This window comes from Macaca mulatta, chromosome 17 (genome assembly GCF_049350105.2).
Source record: "Macaca mulatta isolate MMU2019108-1 chromosome 17, T2T-MMU8v2.0, whole genome shotgun sequence".
NCBI lineage: Eukaryota > Metazoa > Chordata > Mammalia > Primates > Cercopithecidae > Macaca > Macaca mulatta.
This window is the reverse complement of record NC_133422.1, coordinates 23543654-23563593: the sequence shown is the minus strand read 5'-3', so window position 1 is coordinate 23563593 and position 19940 is coordinate 23543654. Positions and strand designations below refer to the sequence as shown.

At 43.1% G+C, this 19940-nt stretch overlaps 1 protein-coding gene across 9 annotated transcripts in view; it reads left to right on the top strand.

The window, feature by feature from the left end:
* The first annotated feature begins 257 nt into the window (after window positions 1–257).
* Window positions 258–19940, top strand: part of LOC106994247 (uncharacterized) — a 66098-nt gene continuing 46415 nt past the window's right edge. For 2 of the 9 annotated variants that reach the window (XR_013408051.1, XR_013408050.1), the window contains exons 1-2: window positions 258–495; window positions 4694–4818. Coding sequence is in view for 1 of the 9 variants with exons in the window: in XM_077974452.1 (XP_077830578.1) it covers window positions 456–535; window positions 4754–4818; window positions 5969–6081 (258 nt within the window). In the remaining 8 variants the exon portion in view is untranslated. Of the gene's footprint in view, window positions 536–4693; window positions 4819–5948; window positions 7466–19940 lie in introns of those variants that run through there. The other 7 variants (XR_013408054.1, XR_013408053.1, XR_001440751.3 and 4 more) reach the window with 7 other exon arrangements.

Below are 19940 nucleotides of genomic sequence, written 5' to 3'. Positions count from 1 at the left end.
GAGTCTCCCCACAGTTCCTGTCCTCCTCTGGATGCAGCTCAAACCAAATCAGCACAAACCACTAAATAAAACCACTGGAAAACAAGGTCAAAGTGACAGAGGTCAAGAGCACCAACAAAAGTGCCTTCTTAGCCATCCTGGAGCCAAGCTGAAGAGCGGCCCCAAGTGACCAAGGGTGGGACTCACGGTTGGGCCGTGCCCCCACCCCAGCACAGCCTCGGATGAATCACACACCAGAGAACAACGGGGCTATTTCTCGCAAGTCATTTGTCAAGCTGACATCCCTGCCTAGAGTTATTTAGGGCTTTCTACAGACACTTCTTTCCCTCCCTGTCGCAGGAAGCACCTGCACGGCTGTTGAGTTGTGGTTTTGCTCAATAGCACTTTGATATCCCTTAAGGCCTTCTTCAATTACTCTTCTGTCCCTGCCCAATTGGACTTTGGCTGAGGCAGAGATGGGGAAGCTTCGAGAGGATGATGGAGAGGAAAAGGATGGTGAGTTCCTCTGGGATCGGAGGCCAGCCACTGTCTGGAGGTGGGCTCTCATTGATTTCTGTGGGGGAACTTTCAAGGGAGGACAGTCTGAGTTCTTGGCCAGCTGGACTTGGAGCATAACTGCCATGTTCCCGTGAGGACAGGTCCCCCTCCCGGAGCAGAGCTATGCTCCTGCCAGCTACTTAGAGGAAAAGCAGGCCTGTCAGATGAGTGTGACTGGAGCAAACCTGGTCTGATCCAGCTAAATGACTTAAGGCAGAGAGGACCCGGAGTGGGATAAGGGAAGAAAAATGGAAATAATGAGAAGACTCAGTGAATGGATCTCTGAAAGCAGTTAGGAGAATTCGAGTTGTTGAGTCTAGGGGTAGCAAGGGTGAACTAAGAATTAGCTTTGATTATAAGCAGAATACCTGTGTAGAAATTAGTGGTCATTTCTACTGAAAATATGGTGTTGGTTGAATGCTTGCTTCCATGGCTGCCCGAGGATTTTGCTCCGGTGTGCCGGCCTGTCTGGGTTATTGCATTCTTATTCATGAGGTGGTGGGTCTCCTTCCTTGGAGATTTGCATGAATGGAAATGACATCCTCCCAGTTGGAATGGTTTAGTCTTCATGACACCTGCGTTTCTTCCTTTCAGTTTGCACTGCCCAACATCCGAGCTTGACCCTTATGTCTGAATCAGTTTGGCAGCCTCTTGACTAGCATACAGATGTTCCATCTCTGCCTCCTTCAGTCCACTCTGTCTATGGAGGTCCCACTTATCTTCCTTAAATTCATCTTGGATAATGGCAATGTCCTGCTAAAAATACGTTGATACCTATTTATTTATTCAGCCAAAACATACTGAGCACCTATTGTCTTGAGCACCTATTATGTGCCTGCTGCTTACTACTAGGCATACAACATGGCACAAAGTGCAGTAGGGCCTCATCAAGCCATTCCCTCAGCCTCCTGTCCTTGTCCTGGAACCTTTTAAGGCCCCACCATCTGGTTTTAACAGATCTTTCTGACCTTATGCCTATCACAAAACCTTTTCTTCCAGCCTAGCCCATTCACCATGATAACCCACCTGGTGTCTTTCTTGTCACCCCAACTTCTGGATACAGTGTCCTTATTCAGAGCCCATCTCTCCTGTGAAGCTAACACGTTTCCTTGCCTTTAGGACGATTTCCATGGCCACTTGGGTTTTAGAATTCTCTAGCACCTCTGTCCCCACAGTGCTTCTTCCTTGGCATCGGGTATGTTCTTCCTGAGTGGAGAGAACTGGAAGCTGCTGTGCCCGCCCTGACCTCCTATGGCCTCACTCGTGGTGGACAAGTCCTGAAAGAGCTGGACCCTGTGGACATTCTTTCCCTGTCCATACTCTGCAGTGGACGGTGACAGGGGCAGCTCAGGTATTTGCTGGGGCTTCCAGAGCATTTGACACCATTAAGAAGAGGGAGAGGATACTGAATGTCTAAACTTAAAGGGGGAGAGTCTTGGGGATCATTTAATAAAACGACCTTGTTTTGTGGATATGGAAACTGAGAACCAGAGAAACTGATTCACCCAAAACCACAAGGTGACGTAGTAGCAGAGTCAAATCTTGTCCACTGTTAAGTTTAGCCTAAAGCTCCCTCCTTATATATTTTCAGTTCATCCTAAAGGTTTCTTCATACATAGTGAGCTGTAACCTAATGGATGTGTGAGCAGACTGTAACTTGCCCTTGTGCCAATCATCAAGTTTTGGCCAATCAAGGCCAGCCAACTGTTTAAATGGTGTTCAAATAAGGTAAACACTGAGCTGTAATCAATCTGGCTGTTTCTGTCCCTCAATTCTGTTTTCCGTTCATCACTTTCCTTTTTCTGTCCACAAATCTTCTTTGACACCGTGGCAACAACAGAGTCTCTCTGAACCTATTCTGGTTCTGGGGCTACCAAGTCATGAATTATTCTTTGCTCAAGTAAACTCTGTTAAATTTAATTTGTCTAAGATTTTTCTTTTGACTAAACTCTGCTGTCTCCATATAGTTCAGCAATCGGAATCCTAAAGAACCTAACCTTTCAGGACACACTTAAAACAAGTAGAAAGTGTATTAATTTCCTATTGTGCTTGTAACAGATAACCACAGATTTGGTGGCTTACACAACACACATTTATTATCTTGCAGTCAGTAGGTCAGAAGTCTAACACGGGTCTCACCAGGCTGAATTCAAAGTGTTGGCAGGGCTGTGTTCCTTTCTGGGGGCCCCAGGGAAGAATCTGTGTTTCTACCTTTTCTACTTTCTACAGGCTGCTGGTACCCCTTGTGGCCCCTTCTTCCATCTCCCAGGCCAGCAATGTCAGGCCGAGCTTTTCTCACATTGTATCACGGACTGACCTAATCTTCTGCCTCCTCCTTCTACTTTTAAAGACACTTGTGATTACATTGGGCCCATCTGGATAATCCAGGATAATCTCCCATTTTAAGTCATTTTAATAGCAATCTCAATTCTCCTCTGGCCATACAACATTACATATTCATGGATTCCAGAGATTAGGATGTGAACATCTCTGGGCAGCCATTATTCTACCTACTACAGGAAAGAGGAAAATGAGGACAAAAACTCCACACACTCCCTCTTGCTTTCTCAATTTGTCTAATTCTGTATGAGGAGAAAAAGTTAATTTGAAGATGTTCTAGACCTTTGTATTCAACCTCAGGATTTTGTTCTGAGTCATGATCTGGTGAATTTGGTCAAGACACAAAGGAAAGGGATAAAGATGCCAAAACATACAGAAAAGAGGCTCACAAATGTTGGCTAAGAGGGTTTAAGAGCTAAGAGGAGACCCTCTAGTTTTTGTTTGTTTGTTTTTTTGTTTTTTGAAACTGAGTCTCACTCTGTTGCCCAGGCCGGAGTGCATTGGTGCTATCTCGGCTCACTGCAACCTCCACCTCCCAGGTTCAAGCGATTCTCCTGCCTCAGCCTCCCAAGTAGCCGGGATTACAGGTGCATGCCATCACCCCTGGCTAATTTTTCTATTTTTAGTAGAGACGGGGGTTCACCATGTTGGTCAGGTTGGACTCGAACTCCTGACGTCAAGTGATCTACCCACCTTGGCCTCCCAAAGTGCTGGGATTACAGGCATGAGCCACCATGCCTGGCTGACTCTCTAGTTTCTAATGGCTTCAGAATTCCCCTGTTTCAGGGTATGGGCTTAATTTGCAAAAGGGGAGTTGGATGTGAGACATCTAGATGGAACCACCAACTTCAAGGCCTATTGGTCAGTAAAATCAGCTAATAAGAGTGGAGGGAGTGGGGGAATGTCCTAGACAATTTAAGGAAGGAATCAACTAATTTCAAGTTGGAAGGGTTTTACAGACTCATGATCTCTCAGAGTCTAAACGACCTTCGGAGCTTCCTTGTCCAGCCTCATAACAAATACAAGATGGCCATAGACCTTCACCTTTTTTTGTCAGGCTCTGGTTAGGGGTAGGAAATCATCGAGATTCCCTTAGATCTTCTCTAATTCTCTGAGTCCATTACAAATTTCATCTCTAATTAATTCTTGGTATTGATGGAAAAATCAGGCAAACGATTCTTTCTGATTTTTTCTCTGCCAGGATATTAGGATGCTGATTGTTACTATATCTTTGTGTGGAGGGTCTAAGATCTCCTACACCACATGTAGCATTTAATCCTCACTTATGAGACTGTGAGGATAGGGAGAGCGATCCGAGGGAGGAAATATCTGCTAACAGACTTGGTGGCCTTCATGGAGGTCTCCTCCTCAGATGTTGTAGTGGCTGTTGTTGAATCTGCCTAGCACCCCTCTCCCACCTCTTCTGGTAACAGACCCAGTTCCTTTGGCTGCATAGGAGGAACATGTCATAGTGAATGGGCCAATCTGCATAATTCCTAGACGAACTTTTCAATCCTCGTGGGTTGGGGGACGCCTATCTACTCAGGTCACAAGCTGTGGGGAGGTGCACTTTGCTGATGACTACATCCCCACCTTACGGAGAGTGAGCAGGTCTGGGAAGATGGCATCAGACAGGAGCACAAAGGAGAGTGAGGGAGTCCTGAGGGTGTTTTCAGGTCCCTCAGTCCACCATCCTTCATTATGGTTCAATTACATGAACAAATACATTTCCCTTTCAGGCTTATGCCAGTTTAAGATGTATTTCTTCTATTGGCGACCCATGAGTCCTGAGTAATTTAGAATTTTTCATTCTCAGTTTTCCTGCTTTCTAGAAACTTGGAAGAATGAACTAAAGATCAGAAACTTTTCTTCTCAGAGTCCAACCGGTCCATGATGGTTTGGGGAAGAACCCGCGGAAAGAGAGGGCAGGAAATTACCAAGGTGAGAAATCACAAAGGTTCTTACATACAGGATCCAGTGGGTGAATTGCGGGGTCCTGTTATCTTTGCTCCTTTTTAGATCTCCACTTGACTAAAATAAATCACGACCCCACATTTTCAAAGATTCAGGCCAACCTTGGGAACCCAAGGTGAGTTTTTTTCTGTCTTGTGGACCTGGTGCTGCTCGTGTGGTGTAAATCAGAGGGTTAGCAAGTACTCAGTGGATTTTCTGGTAAGCCCAACCTTTTGACAAAAGAGGGGGAAGAAAGAAATAAAAGTAGGAGTGGGGGAAGTAAGCTAGAAGAATAAGAAGCGAGACAGAGACATGACTCCATCAACAAAATACCAATTGAGTATCTTCTATGTGTAACACTATGCTAGTTGCAACTTGTCATTCTAAAGCAACAAGTAGAACCCTTATTTGTGACTACAGAGGCTGAGAGTTAGGTGTGTCTGGTGTAAGACAAATGCACACCCAGGTATGACCAGCAAGCAGCAAAGTCAATAGACAATTACTCAGGAAGGCTGTTAAGCAAGGAATGAGAATGAATGGGCCTACGTTTAACCTAGAAATTAAGTTAAAACATATGGCAAATGTTTGTTTGATATGCACTTAAAGCCTGGAACAGTCCAAGAGGCCCTGGGTCTCCCCGAGAGGAAGGCTGTTGAAAGAGTGTAGGCTGCCTGTGGCTGCTGCGCCGAGCTGGATTACAGACCTCTGTGATGCTGCCCATCACATCTGCTTTTCAGTAAAGCCGTGGGGGAGGCAAGCTGTCCCCTTAAACCCTTAAGCATGATCTGTCTACGGGTTTCACATTTTTTCCTGGCAGAGTTAGTTTTTTGTGTTTGTTTTCTGAAGAAAAAAACTTCATGTGCTTCTTCCCTTTTTTTTTCTTTGCAATAAACTGTTGAACAAAATGTATACTATTTTGTCCAAACTTTTTAAATGCTCCCACATTTGGATATAGTGTTTATGTCTGTGGCTTTTAGAAAGTCTGAATGGATCTGAAAGGTCAGAAAATACCTAAACTTTTGACTCTACCCTTCAGCTCACGCACTGTTGAGTATGCATTGTTTTATTTTTAAAAATGGAAAATGAGAAACTATTCTTTAGTCATATCTTGTTCACAGAGCCTTTCCCCGTCTTGCAGACTGTGCCACCACCCGAAAGCTTGAAAACACCCCAGGAAGCCATCCCCTCATTGTGAAAGAACTAATCGCTACACACCACTTGGTTTTCCTTCCTGGACGTCATAGGCCATAGCCCTGTAGTTCCCACATTGTCTCTGTCATCATCCCAAGGAGTGTGACTCTTGATTCTGAGCCTGGGCAGGACAGCCTGTCTCAGCACAGGCTGTTATGTAAGCGGCTGTGGGGAGAGCTGGCAATAAACAAACATTTTTCCAGCCCTTGTTTTCTCTGCAGCCTTGAAAAATATTTCTCTGGGACTGCTGCTGTGCTCCTGCAACAGGATGGCAAATTCCCAGCTTAGAAATGTCTTGCTCTGCATTTCCAGATTCTAAAATCAGAACAAAGTGAACCAGCATGTTCAAAGGAACTGAATTATTGAGAGCCAGGACACATAGATGGGTTTCTCAACAAGCGGCTTTGCAGCAGTGTTTCCAAAGGCTCATCCACACATCCTAGCGGCGAGTAACCATTGGGAAATTACATGGTGATATCAGGGCCACAGAGAGGAGAATCAGAAGATGACAGGAACTCACTTGGGAATGGAGAGGTGATGTTATGGCTGCAGGTGTCAAAGTCAGACCCACTGTATAAACACAGACATTCATACATATGAGAACCATGGGACCGAACATTGGTAGAGTCCGTTTCTCCCTGGACCAATCCATCTTGGAAACTCAAAGGAGGAACACTTTACAGTAGTGTTCCACACACTCTGCCTCTAATTCCCAGTACTGAATTTAGTAGAACTCCAACCACAGTTCCTTCCGCCCAAACAGGGAGTTCCTTCTGGGTGTCTCAGAGGGACACTTAGACAGGACAGCCTCCTCATTCACTGGTGAAAGATTTTCCAGAGCCAAAGCTCTTGCTTCCATGTCACCTGTAAGGGTTGCTGGTACCAGCTGCTTTTCTGAAGCCACTGCACCCTCCCCATTCCCCTGCAGTAGTCTCCATTGGGAGACCTCATCCAGAGTGACCTCGTGCTCTGTTTCCCTGCAATGGCTGATGTTCTGGTGTCACTCCCTGTGCTGAAAGCCAAGCTGATTTCTCCATGTCTCTGAGGAATTCAGATCATTTTACAATGAATTATCAAGTGAGTTTGTTATTGCAGTGCGGAGGAGGAGGGATGGGAAGCACTTTCAGAGTTTCTTTTAGTTTTCCTTGAGTCTACTGAGACCCTTGAAAGAGAACTTACTGCCTGTAGCTTGGAAATGTTGCTGCATATCCAAGAAGCTGCCACTCTGCTCATTGGCAAGGCTATGTCTATGGCTATATTAATCCACCTTTCTCATCATTCTCCTCATACCATGGAACTAGGACAGAGTCACCCAGAAGGAAGTATGGGTACTGTAGTTTATCTGAGATCACTAGGCTAGTTTTTTGGTCCTGTGTGGCTAGGATTGGCTGCATAACATGTAGGGTGCAGTGCAAAATAAAAATGTCAGGCCTCCGTTGAAAAATTATTAATAATTTCCAAATGGCAACAGGTGAGCATCAAACCAAACTCAGGGCCTATGCAATCATACAAGTCATGTGCTTATGAAGCCAAAGCCATTCTCAGTGTAGCTTTTATTTGAAGCCTCTGGTTTTCACAGTGGAGTGGCTAAATGAGGTAAGTTCTTAGAGGGTTGTGCAAGAAAGTTTAGGAAGGAGAGATGACAGCTGGCTGCTTTTACCAGGACATTCTTTGTAAGTGGGTAGCACCTGTGGGTCATTATGAAAAACAAGCACCATCCTAAGTACTTTCCATATGTTAAATCATTTCATATACATACATATACACGAATAATGTGTATCTATTAAATCATGAATCCTCACAACAACCATTTAAAGTAGGTGCTGTTATTTCTCTATGCTTTTATAGGTAAGGAAACCGAGGTACAGTAGAGTTAAATGAAATGCTGATTTAAAGTTTGGTTCTCAACTTTCTAATAGAAACCTTCTAGTTTTGAAGTGAACTTGGATCTTACTAGACTGAATCATGCTAAACTCCCAGAAAATTGATGTATATGCAACAAAACAAATTTATTCCTATAAAATGAGAGGCACTACCATCCCAGTAACTGAGATATTTATTTCTATGACCCAAGATACCCCTTTTGAGTATTAAGGTGACTGGGGTGACTGAAATAAGAGTCAGAAGCTTGCTCAGTGATCACAGAATTAAAAAAAAAAAAAAAAAAAAAGCAAATTGCAAAATCTCAGAGGAGATGCTGACCATACTGAGATAGAATCTGGGAAATCATCCCTGTGCTTAATACTTTTCTTCCTGGTGGATGAAGTACTCCTGTCTGCTAAATACAGTCTTAATCCATGCATGGTGTTCAGTTCTCCTTTGAAGGAGTCACCCCCACCACCTCATGCCAAGTCAGTTACAGCACAACTGAATAGGTTGCCCCCTTCTTCATGTTGCTGTGCTCTGGTCTGGGGTGTGATCCCAAACATCATGATCCCAGCAGTAGCTGGTTTGCAAACCAACTCTGAGGGTGCCACATCCATAGAAAACCTGTCGCTTTCTTCTGGTTTCTACTTCACAGTGTGAACTGAATCTGGGCCACCATGTGCTGCCTAAACTTAGCATTTAAGTAAGCTTGGATGAGGAGTAGAATGGTAATGTGTTAAAATGAGATTCTGTTGGTTCCTTTACACATTTAGGATAAAGATGCTAGGCTGGCCCTTTGAAGGTAAATTAACTCCCCAGAAGCACCTACCTGTGTGGCATTAAGTAATCAAACAACAAAACTACACTTGGATGGGTTTAAAGTGGAACTGAAAAAGTAGGCAAAAAGTAGATTACTTTTGCATCATCAGGGAATTAGTTTTTTGCTTTGTTTGTAACTCTCCACTTGAAAGTTGTCTTTTTCCTGCCAAATTCAGGGTGATTCATAAAACCATCTTCTCTTAATGTGAAGGGAAATTGCTGGAGGTTGCTTTGAAGGGCATCTTTGGGAATCACCTTAACAAGTAGCTGAATAAGGAAGAGCAGGATGATGATCGCTGACATAAAAAATGCCTACTATATAAGTGGCTGGCATTGTGCTAACTGGATTAAATATTATTTTTGAACAACCCTGTAAGACTATTCTCGTTTTACTGAGAGAAAATGGATTTGGGACCAACAATGGTCAGAGTTAATGGTGATGATTCTTAAACTCTGAACTTCAAGCATTAAGAATTGGCTGCAATAGAAAACTGGTCCCAGATGGTCCCAAGTGGCCCATCATGGGCCAGATACTAGTGGGGGATATAGGGGGGACCAGAGGCCACAAAGAACCATGTGATGAATGTAGAAGAAAGAAGGTTTTAAAAGGGCCAGGGCAGAGGTGTTCCTGTCGGATTAGGCACATATAGACAAAGCTCTCCTGAGATCCCTCACTGAGAAGGAATTGGAAAGAACACCAGAATCATGTACTCCCTAGTTCGATGTGGATATTAATTATAACTGATTATGTGTATACATTTATGCTTAAGTTAACTGTGAGTAAATTGGTTGTATGTCATTCCTTGGTGTGGATTTTGCCTTCCCTATTCTTTTTTGTTTCATTATAAACTCGAGTTGTTAGAACCCCGTTCGATCCTGTGAGAGGTGGGAGTCAGCTGATCCTTACATGGCCACTCAGTCTTTTCCTCTTTCCTGGGAGGTGGTGGTTTAATCATATCCATTTGTAAAAGGGGAAATGGTGGCTCAGCGGTACTCAGTAATTTCTACAGCTAGATAATTCATGGGTGCAGAGTTCAGATCTGGGGCTCAGATCTCTCTGGCTCTTACCCCTAGAGTGTCTGGGGCAGGGAGTCTAGGCAAACAGCAACTCCCACCCACAAGCACCCAACAAGGTTTGCCCCTGTTTTCAGTGGGCCTCCTACTTCCCTGAAAGGTCTAATCTCAGCAACACAGTCTCATTTAGCTTATTGTTTTGGCTACTTACGTGCAATAACTGCGAAAAGCAAGAGGATGGGTTGCAGTTTCCTTACCTACTTGTTGTGTTCAAATCAGCTCTTTGAAAGCAGAGTCAAGATACTAATAGTAATAATAACAATAATCATTTATAGTTAAAGCATGGAATTCAATGGTGCTTCCATGGCATCCATGTGTGTCAGGTGCTCTTCTAAGAAAGTTACATTAATTCAGTTTGTCTGATATCTTCATAAAACAAAGGGTGAAGTGTATGAGGAAAAGGATGCTAGAATTTCAGTTTTGTCTTGCTCCATTCAATCTTTGAACTTCTCAAAATGGATTTTAGCAAGGCCTGACCTAAACAGAAATCTGTTTCTTACCCGTGGCTCCAAAAATGGCCTTACTCTGAAGTCTGCATTTTTGGCAATGGCAGGTGCCAGACAAGAAGTGAGGGTCTGAGGCCCACCCTGGACTCCTCCAGGCCTAGTCATCCTGGTGTGTTTTTCAGAATCTATGGTTCCTGCTCTCCTCCCTCCTCTTTTTCTTTCTTCCTGCCACAAAATCTCTTTTTTTTCATTGTGAAGAGCCACATGCCAATTACTTTATACAGCAACACCCCCATCCTCCTCTAGCTCTCCAGGGTCTAGGCTCTTGGGGCCCTCATACATGTTCTCACACCCTGGAAGGGCAGAGACGCCTCCACCTCCTGGCGCCAGCAGAAGGGTGGGAGACATACGTGCAGTCAAGTGGAGAATGTGGCTCCCAGGGCCCAAAGAGACATTCAAAACCAAGCTCTGTGCGGCAATTCCCCTCATAAATCTCAGCTCTAACTAGAAATTATTTACACTATCCAGTTTCACTTCCTTCTTCTCTCCCATCGAATTCAAAGGATTTTAGACTTCAGAGAAACATTGAGTCTGAATTAAACATCAGCATGAACTTGATAATCTGTAAGTCTCTCATTTCACATCAGAAACCAGGAGTGGGGAGTGGTGGCAGCAGGGATCAGAAGATATCTTCAGACAAAAAGACATTTATAAAGCAATATGGAATTAAAAATGGAAAAGCCTACATGAAAAATACAGAGGCCAGCCCACCTCCCTGTGACACTATTGCCCTTAATCATGGTACTGGGATGGTATATCTCCAGAAGTTTGAAACAGGAAACAAATAATATTTCAAAGTTTCCAGCAAGCAAGTAAGGACAGCTTTGGAGAGCAGCTGAAGCCACTTTCTGCAATTAGGCCTTTGTCCCTCCCCTTGGCCTTGGCAGTGGGTCTAGGGTGCCATGCGATCCCTACAGCTTTCATTCCATCCAGTTCAAGAACCTGCTTGCAAGCGTCTTCTTGCCCAGCACACAAACAAACTTTAAATGATAAAGGAAAACACTGGCAGCATGTTCTGTGTTCTGAGGCAGGCCTGGGGCGGGGATTTCCCAGAATTTGTTATGAGAAGCAACCTGCTCTCCCACCAGGTAAAGAGGAGCCTGGACCAAGGTTGAAAAGCCATGAGTCAGGCCTAGAGAATTTCAGTTGCAACACCCTCTTTGTAAGAGGCTATTTAGTCATAGCTGTTGCCTTCAATGAAAAGGTCACCGACTCTATGGTGAATGGTTATTTGCTGGCTGCTTCTCATACTGTTCTGATTGTGATCCTTTCACATCTTTGATTACCTTTTGTCAGAAAACTATGACGTGCTTCATTTTGTTTCCCGGGGTGGTAGCCACAGTCGGTGGTCTGTTGGTGAGCTGGCTCCATTCGACGGTATGCAAACAACTCGGTGGAAGCTTAAAGGGCAGGGTAGGCAGCATGGCCCTCAATGTGCAGTTTCCCAAGTTGAAGCCTCACTGAGTGATTGGAAACCAGGAGAAAAATTACTGTGGTCTGAGCAGGGAAGGAAGAAAGGTCCTGGACACTTGGCTTCTAGAGAGATCCACGCGTGGCATGCCGCAACTGCACTCAGCGTCTTCCAGCTTCCAACTTGTTGTCAGCTTTCAGAGTGACTGACCCAGGGAGATCAGCTGGGAGCCCCCTTACGACCTGTCAGCATGCGCCCCGAGAAGATACCTTGGTCAAGAGTCATTCAGCCTGGTCACACTTGCTGGCTTTTTTCATTATCATCATGGCTAAGCGGGAAGAGGAGAGTTGCCACATTTGACCTATACTTCAGCATTATAATTTAGCCCCTTCATTTTCATCTTGAGGCTAAATGTTAAAAGCCCAATTTGTGGGAGGTCAAGGTGGGTGGATCATGAGGTCAGGAGATCAAGACCATCCTGGCTAACAAGGTGAAACCCCGTTTCTACTAAAAATACAAAATATTAGTGGAATGTGGTGGTGGGCACCTGTAGTCCCAGCTACTCGGGAGGCTGAGGCAGGAGAATGGCATGAACCCGGGAGGCGGACCTTGCAGTGAGCTGAGATCAGCCACTACACTCAAGCCGGGGTGACAGAACGAGACTCTGTCTCAAACAAATGAACAAACAAACAGTCCAATTTTTTAGAGAATTTTTTAGGAGGGATGAGGGGAATGGGGGATTGGAAGATAGGAAAGTCAAATGTGCTCTGATCATTTCTTACTTAGTTTCTATGCCTTTTCTATGTGGGACTTGTTGAATGTTTATTGCAAGCTCTTTAATGACCAGAAGCACATCATTTGTATCTATATTCAGGAGCCAGCCTGGTCTCCCGGGGCATGAGGCTGACCAACTGTGGGGACCTCGCTTAAGAAAAGTAAATATTTATTCAGAATAAGGAAAAAAATTCAAAATAAAGTACAAATTTTAAAATGCTGACAAATACCACAAACATCACAAAAATCCAGAAGCATAGCATACTGTTTTTATTAACTTCCTGACATATCTCTGTATGACATACTTCTATTGTTCTCTTCACACCGTTTTGGCTACACACTCTTTGATGGCCTCTTCATAGGACAATAATTTTAAAGAAGAAACGATAGAAAGATAATGCAGTCTTCTCTAATCAACCCATCTAACATGGCTGATCCAAAAAAATTCTTTTACATTTTAAATTAAATAGTTGAATACATAAACATGTGACTGACATAAGGCCAATCTGCTATTGCTAGTGCTACTATATTTTTGTGCCATAGAGACAGAGAGAATTTTCCTTTTGAATACATGTTCCTGAACATTCAAATCTCTGCTTGTAATTTTGATGATGGAGAAATTCCCACAGACCAGTATCTGCCTCCACAATCTTGAACCTTGATCCTCCATTTCCCACATATTTTCAGGGCCAGATTCTACACAGCAACCCATTTATATCATGATATGACTTCTGTCCATGTGCCTCCAAATCATGATGCTGGTTAAGTTGACACGAGTTATAGGAGTATTTTTAGAAGCAATTCCTATATCACCATGCCAGCAGTGACTTAACTATATACAGAGGTGACTGTGAACCATGTAAACACTGTTTATCCTTTAAGCCCAAACTAAACATATCTCCAACTCAACTTGGCCTCAGCAGAATTCCAAAAATGCTGTAGTGGCGACTCCAAAGCAACCCTACACAAGGGACTTGCCAGTGTGGTGGGGAGGACGTCACAGTGGAAGAGATAACCTTAGCTGATTACGGTTAAAATATTTCACTTTTGCAAAGTTGGTAAAACTCAGGTGACCATAGGGTCTGGAGCTTTGACTTCATTAACTTCAAGGTGAATTTTCCTCTGCTTGTATCCATTTGCAAGCCTAATTTGGCTCTCAATCAGTAATTGTTAATTGAAGGAATGGAGAAATTAATCTGTAAAAGACAATGCAGATGGATGGATGGACACATCAAAGGCAAGGCTGCTGCCAGCCATGCATGTGTGCCGACGGCATCTCCATCCCAGGGATGCAACTGGTTGGCCAGCCACAGAGCCCTCCAGGGAGACCTGTTTTTCAGATCATGACAGTTTTCAAAAGTACAGATTATCTTGGCTGATAGTGAAGATGAGAGGGCAGCCTGAATATGATAGAGAAGAAGAGAATGAGAGGTTAGGTAGGGAGTGGGGCAGGAAGGATCAAAACAACTTTTCTTCCAAATGGGGCCATCAGTTCTCTCCCAAGCAATGGCAATTGCATGCACAGGTCCTAGGAGAGCATGTCACAGGTCACTTGTGTGCACATAAAACACAAAGGTTTCTGAAGTGACCCACCAGTGACAGCCATCTGCTGGCTCTAGGGAGAATTCTTTGCAGAATCTGAGGGTTTATCTATGTATTCCTAGGAAGTTTCTGTGGTTAGCTTTTTCTGAATGACCAAACAGGTTGGTGGGGGGCAAGAATGGAGTGTGTTCTATGTGACTGATTTGTGAACTTCAGGAGATCTGTTGTGGAACTAGGGCAAAATCTCATGTTCTCCATATCCTTGTCCCCTAGGGCACTGATATTCTCTTATTCATTCATTGATTCAAGAACTATGTATTGACTGTGTATTGTTAGCGACTACATGCCAGGCACTCCTTTAGAGCCAGAGATACAGCCGGGGACAGGACGAGCAAAGCCCTGCCCTCGTAGAGCTTCCATTAGTCGGGGAAGAAATAGTGCATTAACAAACAAATAACACACTCCAGTTCCAGAGGGTGGTAAATGCCATGGAGACAATGAAATGAGGCTGGGATGGGGGTTTGTGGAGGCAGCATCTTCAGGAGTGTCCTCCCTTTCACTCCGCCTGGGGCTGGAGTGGTGAGAAGGAGGTACTGTGTGGGCATCTGGGCAGAGTGTCCCTTTCCAAAGGGAAAAGCAACACCAAACACGGAGGCTGGAGACCCGGAGGAGCTGGCACGGCAGAGGGACAGAGAGCATGTCAGTGTGTCTGCCGTGAAGTAAAAGAGGCTGGAAGGAGATGGGCTTCATAGATTATAGTGGGGATGATATATTTGTACAAATTAGCCTATCTGTTTAGCCAAATTAACTCTCTGCATTCACAGTGCATTCCACATACCCAGAAAGGTACGCAGAAAGTGACCATGGTGAATGTAAAGACCGCCAAAACGGTGCCAGAAGCAGGTCTAGGGACCTATGAGCATGATGGAGGGAGTCTGCCATCCCTAGAGGAAAAATGGGTGAAGTGAACGGGTTCACGTAATCTTACTCAGGCATGTGCCAAGCCACCCAAGAGAGTGAGCTGGCACCAACTATGAAGAAATGATCTTCTTTACAGTTACAAAGACCTCCCTGGCTCCTATGGATGAATAGATGAATAGGATAAGAGAAGTAGCAGTGAGGCCAATTAGAAGGTCATGGCAATAGTTCAGGCCAGAGATGGTGGTCTATGGTCATACTTGTAGGGACAGATGTTGCAGGTAGAGCTAGGAAGTCTTGCTAAATATTTGAATGGGGGTGTAGGAAAGTAGGGAAGAGACTAGACTAATGTCATTTGCTGAGAGAGGAAAGATGAGAGGGATAGAATTTTGATGGGAAGATAAAAAGTTCTATTTGGCTGTGTTGTTTTTGACACTTAACAGTGTGTTTAGTAGGACACTGGACAGAAGAATCTGGAACCTAAGGAGGAGGTTAGGGCTGTTTATTTCTTATCAGTTTTATTAGCCCCACTTCAGCAATGTGGTGAGCAAGCAGGCAAATACGTGGTTCAAATTTTACCAGTGCAACCATGACAGGATGACTGACTAGCTGTTCACCAAAAGTTCTTGCTCCCCTAAAGAAGAGTTGTTGCTGGAAACAGCTGCCCCCTCAGACTAATTTCTCAACCCCTCTTGCATTTGGGTGGGAGTTTCATGACTAGTATTGATCCAGGCCAAGACATTTACAAAGTGGCTCAGTCTAATCGGTTCCCTCTCTTACAGTTTAGCTGGCTACATACAGAAGATAACACGTCCCTTGGGCAGCGTTTCTCAACCTTAGCACCAATAACATTTTGGGCCAAAAAAATACTTTGTCGTAGGGACCATCCTGTGTGCTATACGATGTTTAGCAGCATCCCTGCTCCCTTCCCACTAGATGCCAAGAGAATCTCCCTAAGTAGCGACAATCAAAATACCTCCAGGCATTGCCAAATATGCCCCAGGGGGCAAAGTCACCCCATGCTGGGAACCACTACCCTCAGGTGGTGATGCCGCCAACTGGAAGGACTTGGGTCCCTGAGACACTGTATGGAGGAGAGCCATCGCCTGCTGAAAACCCACATCGTATTGTCACATGAGTGATAAATAAATATTTATTGTGTTAAACCATTGGGCATCAAGGGACTCATTTGTTACACCAGCTATTTTACTCTGAGAAGTCCAGCACTGTAATAATGCCATAAACAAAGACAAAAAACAACAAAACCTAGAAACTACAACCTTCTTGTCACTTTAATGCCACTAATTACCTGTGTAACTCTATATAAATCACTGACTTCATTAGATTCTCTGAGCCTTAGCTTATTTCTCATCTGAAGATAAGATAATGTTGGCCTCAATATGTGGCTTCCATGCATTAAAGACTGCAACACACAAGAAGAAATGGATTGTGACTGAAGATACACATGAGTTTCACAGAGCAATGCTTACTGTGAGCACACAAGTTTGATATGGACAGAATACTAAACCACCATTACAGGTATGGGTGTAAAGAGTGCTTAAGAAAATGGAAAAATGTTGATTTTACAGTGCTGAAAAGCAAGATGTCTTAACTGAGTTCCTTCTCATGGCAATTACCTTGAACACCATGCATAAAAGCCCATTTTTGCTTAGAAATGTTGTTTTTCTAATAGAAAGGAAACCTAACACTACATTTGGAATTCAAAGAAAACCCAGATTCTGGCTTCTACAACACTTCTGACAGACTATATAATCTATAAAAGTGGTGTGAGGAAAATATGTTGCTTCCATTAGAAATTTTGGGGGGAGAGGGAATGGCATCATTTGTAGCACTTTCTAAGGACCCATTCTATATAAATACAAGATGTTATTCTATCTGCCTTTCACAATTAAAAGGAAAAAAATAGGAGAATTTTTCTTTTAAAACATAAGACTTTGAACCCTGAGTCATTGGTATTATAGACATTGATTACAGCATGGAGGACAATCTCAAAGAGTAACCTATTTTCCTGTCCCCAACTTTTTGTCTTAATTGAAAAAATTCTACATCCTAAATCTACAGGCTACAGGATTCCTGACAGCTGCAGTGGAAGTGAAGGAATCAGTCTTTGTTGAGAAGTCCCCCTTTCTGGAGCCTTCACTTGAAAGTTTGATGAGAAGTAAGATATAATAGAGGTAATGAGGTAGAAGCATATTTTTTTGAAGACTCCAATTTTTCCTATGTGTCCTCACAGTTGCATCCTTTGCAACATAGTCTAGTGGGGTTATACATTACTTTGCCAATTGGTTCCAGAAGTTGGTCAACTGTTTTAATATCCCTCTGAGGAGTTATCCTTTGTTGCTTATAGCATAGACACCTCCTAAGACTGCAATTTCCTGGACCTCAATTGCCTGTGAAATCTCTTTTGGAAAGGCTACATCAAGTATCAAGGGTACCATTATCTTCCTTTTCCTACCTAGATATATTAGTATTTCATGCCTCAGTGGATAAGAAGAGAAATTATGGAAAGTGGAAGAGGGAGGTTTGAAACATATCTAACGCAAGGGATAGGGTTGCATATCAGTGGAGACGATATATAGTGAGATGTTTCTTATTCCAGAAAGGTGGTAGAATGGAACATCATCACTATCATTCATCCCAAAACTCTCTTGTCTTGAAGTTCCTAGGCATTCTTGATGACGATAATGATGATGATGATGAAGTAAGAATACTGATACTTAAAGAGGATTAGTAACTTGCCCATATACCAAAACCAACAAGTGACACTACTAGGATATGAATTTGAGTCTGTTAGAATCCAAGTTTGTGCCCTTAGTCATTATGGTATGCTGCCTTTTTTGTTCCCCTAAGATGTCCATAGTGGAAGTAACTGTGGCATTCTAGAACAGATCTCATGGATAATTAGTGCTAGTGCACCACTGATAGTGATGGCATCCTCTTTTGTTGACACGTTGTGTTTTTCAAAGAAATAATGCTTTCTCTAAAATCCTAACATTAGCTTCAAGGCTTTGTAAGAGCATTTCTTTTTGCTTTTTTCAAGTTTCCCTAGGTGGCCATCTACAATCTTGTTTTCTTCTGGAAATATAGTCACTTTCCCTGATCACATGCTATGTGGGCATGTGACCTAGGCCCAGCCATAGTGGTTGGGCCACACTTTAGTACATGGTTCAGATGGGCCAATCAGAGTCATTCCCGGAGGTCTTTGGCGGTGAAGAAGACTGTGTAGCTACACGAGTCAATAAATAATCTTTTTTGTTTTGTTTTGTTTATTTTGATTTGGAGTTCTGAAAGAGTCATGATAAATACAATCTTATCCTCAATTCTTTTCGGTTTTTGTCTTATTGTAGGCCCCAGCGTACTTTAGCTATAGGAGAATTTGGTTTTGTACCAATAAAGACCAAGATGTTCATTTGAGAGTAAACCAAACATGAGATAAAGATGGGAATGGTACCTATAGGGAAGCATCCTTATTGTAAGTGTTGGAGGACATAATTCCAAAGGAAGTTATAATATGTCTTCTCAAAATATTTGTTTAAATATGGTAAGAAATTTTCACAAGGAGGAGGTGCTAGAGAAGATGTTGTTCTGTCTAAATGTAGGAGAGTCCTGAGGATTTTCTGGATCTAATCTGTACTACTTTATGCCAAGTTTGAGGACTCATCATACTTTAGGCTTTATAAAATATTTCTCCTCTGGGTGCTTCTGTTTGCGTAAAATTTCTATATTGGGTATGCATGTTTTTTCTAGTGGAACCTTTCTCCATTGTGTACATCTTTTTCCCCCCTAGGGACCCACAAGGAAAAAATATATATCAGCTTGTTTTTCTAAATGGAGGTTTGTACTCAACACAAAATTCTAGCTACAAGTAAATTATGCTCTGATCTTGAGGGATAAAATAAACACAAAGCAATGCAGAACTGTGTTTTGCCAGAGCCAAATGGAACATGACGTTCAGAAGTTTCCAATTGAGTTCCAAAATTAGACTAAATCTTGGCAAAATGCATACTCATGTCCCATTAGGAATCTTATCATTTGAACTCAATTCTGAGTGTTCCACTCCTTACTCATTCCATTAGCTCCTAGGAGGCCTGAGGACCTGCCTCCATGTGTTTCAGACCTGCCCCAGGACTGCTGATTTCTTTTTTGCTATTGGCAAGACGATGTCCCAGCTGGGATGGAAATAGGGCAACAAAAACCTTTTCAGTGATCTAAGATTTGAAGGCCAACCTAGCTCCATTGCTTCTAGGAAGTCCAGTTGTTGCTGATAGGACATTGAGTAGTTATCACCACTTGGTTTTACAACTGTAGCCCTCTCAGAAGCACTTGGTGGTAGGTGCTGGATCTAAGCCTTTTGGCTGGTCCTTGAGTGCTGGCTTACTATGAAAGGCTCTCTGGATTATACAGTCTATAAAACATATTTCATTTCCAGATTAGAGGCCTTCTTGGATAGGTACTCTGGTTCAAGTGTGAGTGTAAGAGTCCTTATCAGTTCCTATCTGGAAGTTGTTAAAAGCAGCCATATGATTGCCAGTTAGTGTCAAACAAGGATACATAAATATTTGCTGAGTTACCTTTCAGGGGCCAAGATACCAAACTTCACCACTAAGGTGGACTTGAAACTCTTCCTTCTTTTGTTTATGTGCCTCTAAGCACAAGGCGTTATCTTATCTCCCCCAACTCATGAGTCAGAGTATACATTTTAGTCAACCAGTATCTTCTTAATCCCTTAACATGCTGAGTTCATTCTAATCTCAAAATTTGACTCATTTCAGTTTCCCCTCTTGGAATACTTCCCTCCATTCCACTCTCTAACTTCCGTTCCTGCCTCAAGCTCATCTCAAATCTTCAAGATCCTTTGTGAGGCATCCCTGTCAACAATTTCAGCACACTTCAATTGCTTGCTTCTTTCTTTTCTCATTGCCTACCATCACACAATGATGGCTTCATTAATATTCAGACTTTTATTTTTCTGCAATTGAGTTCTACTA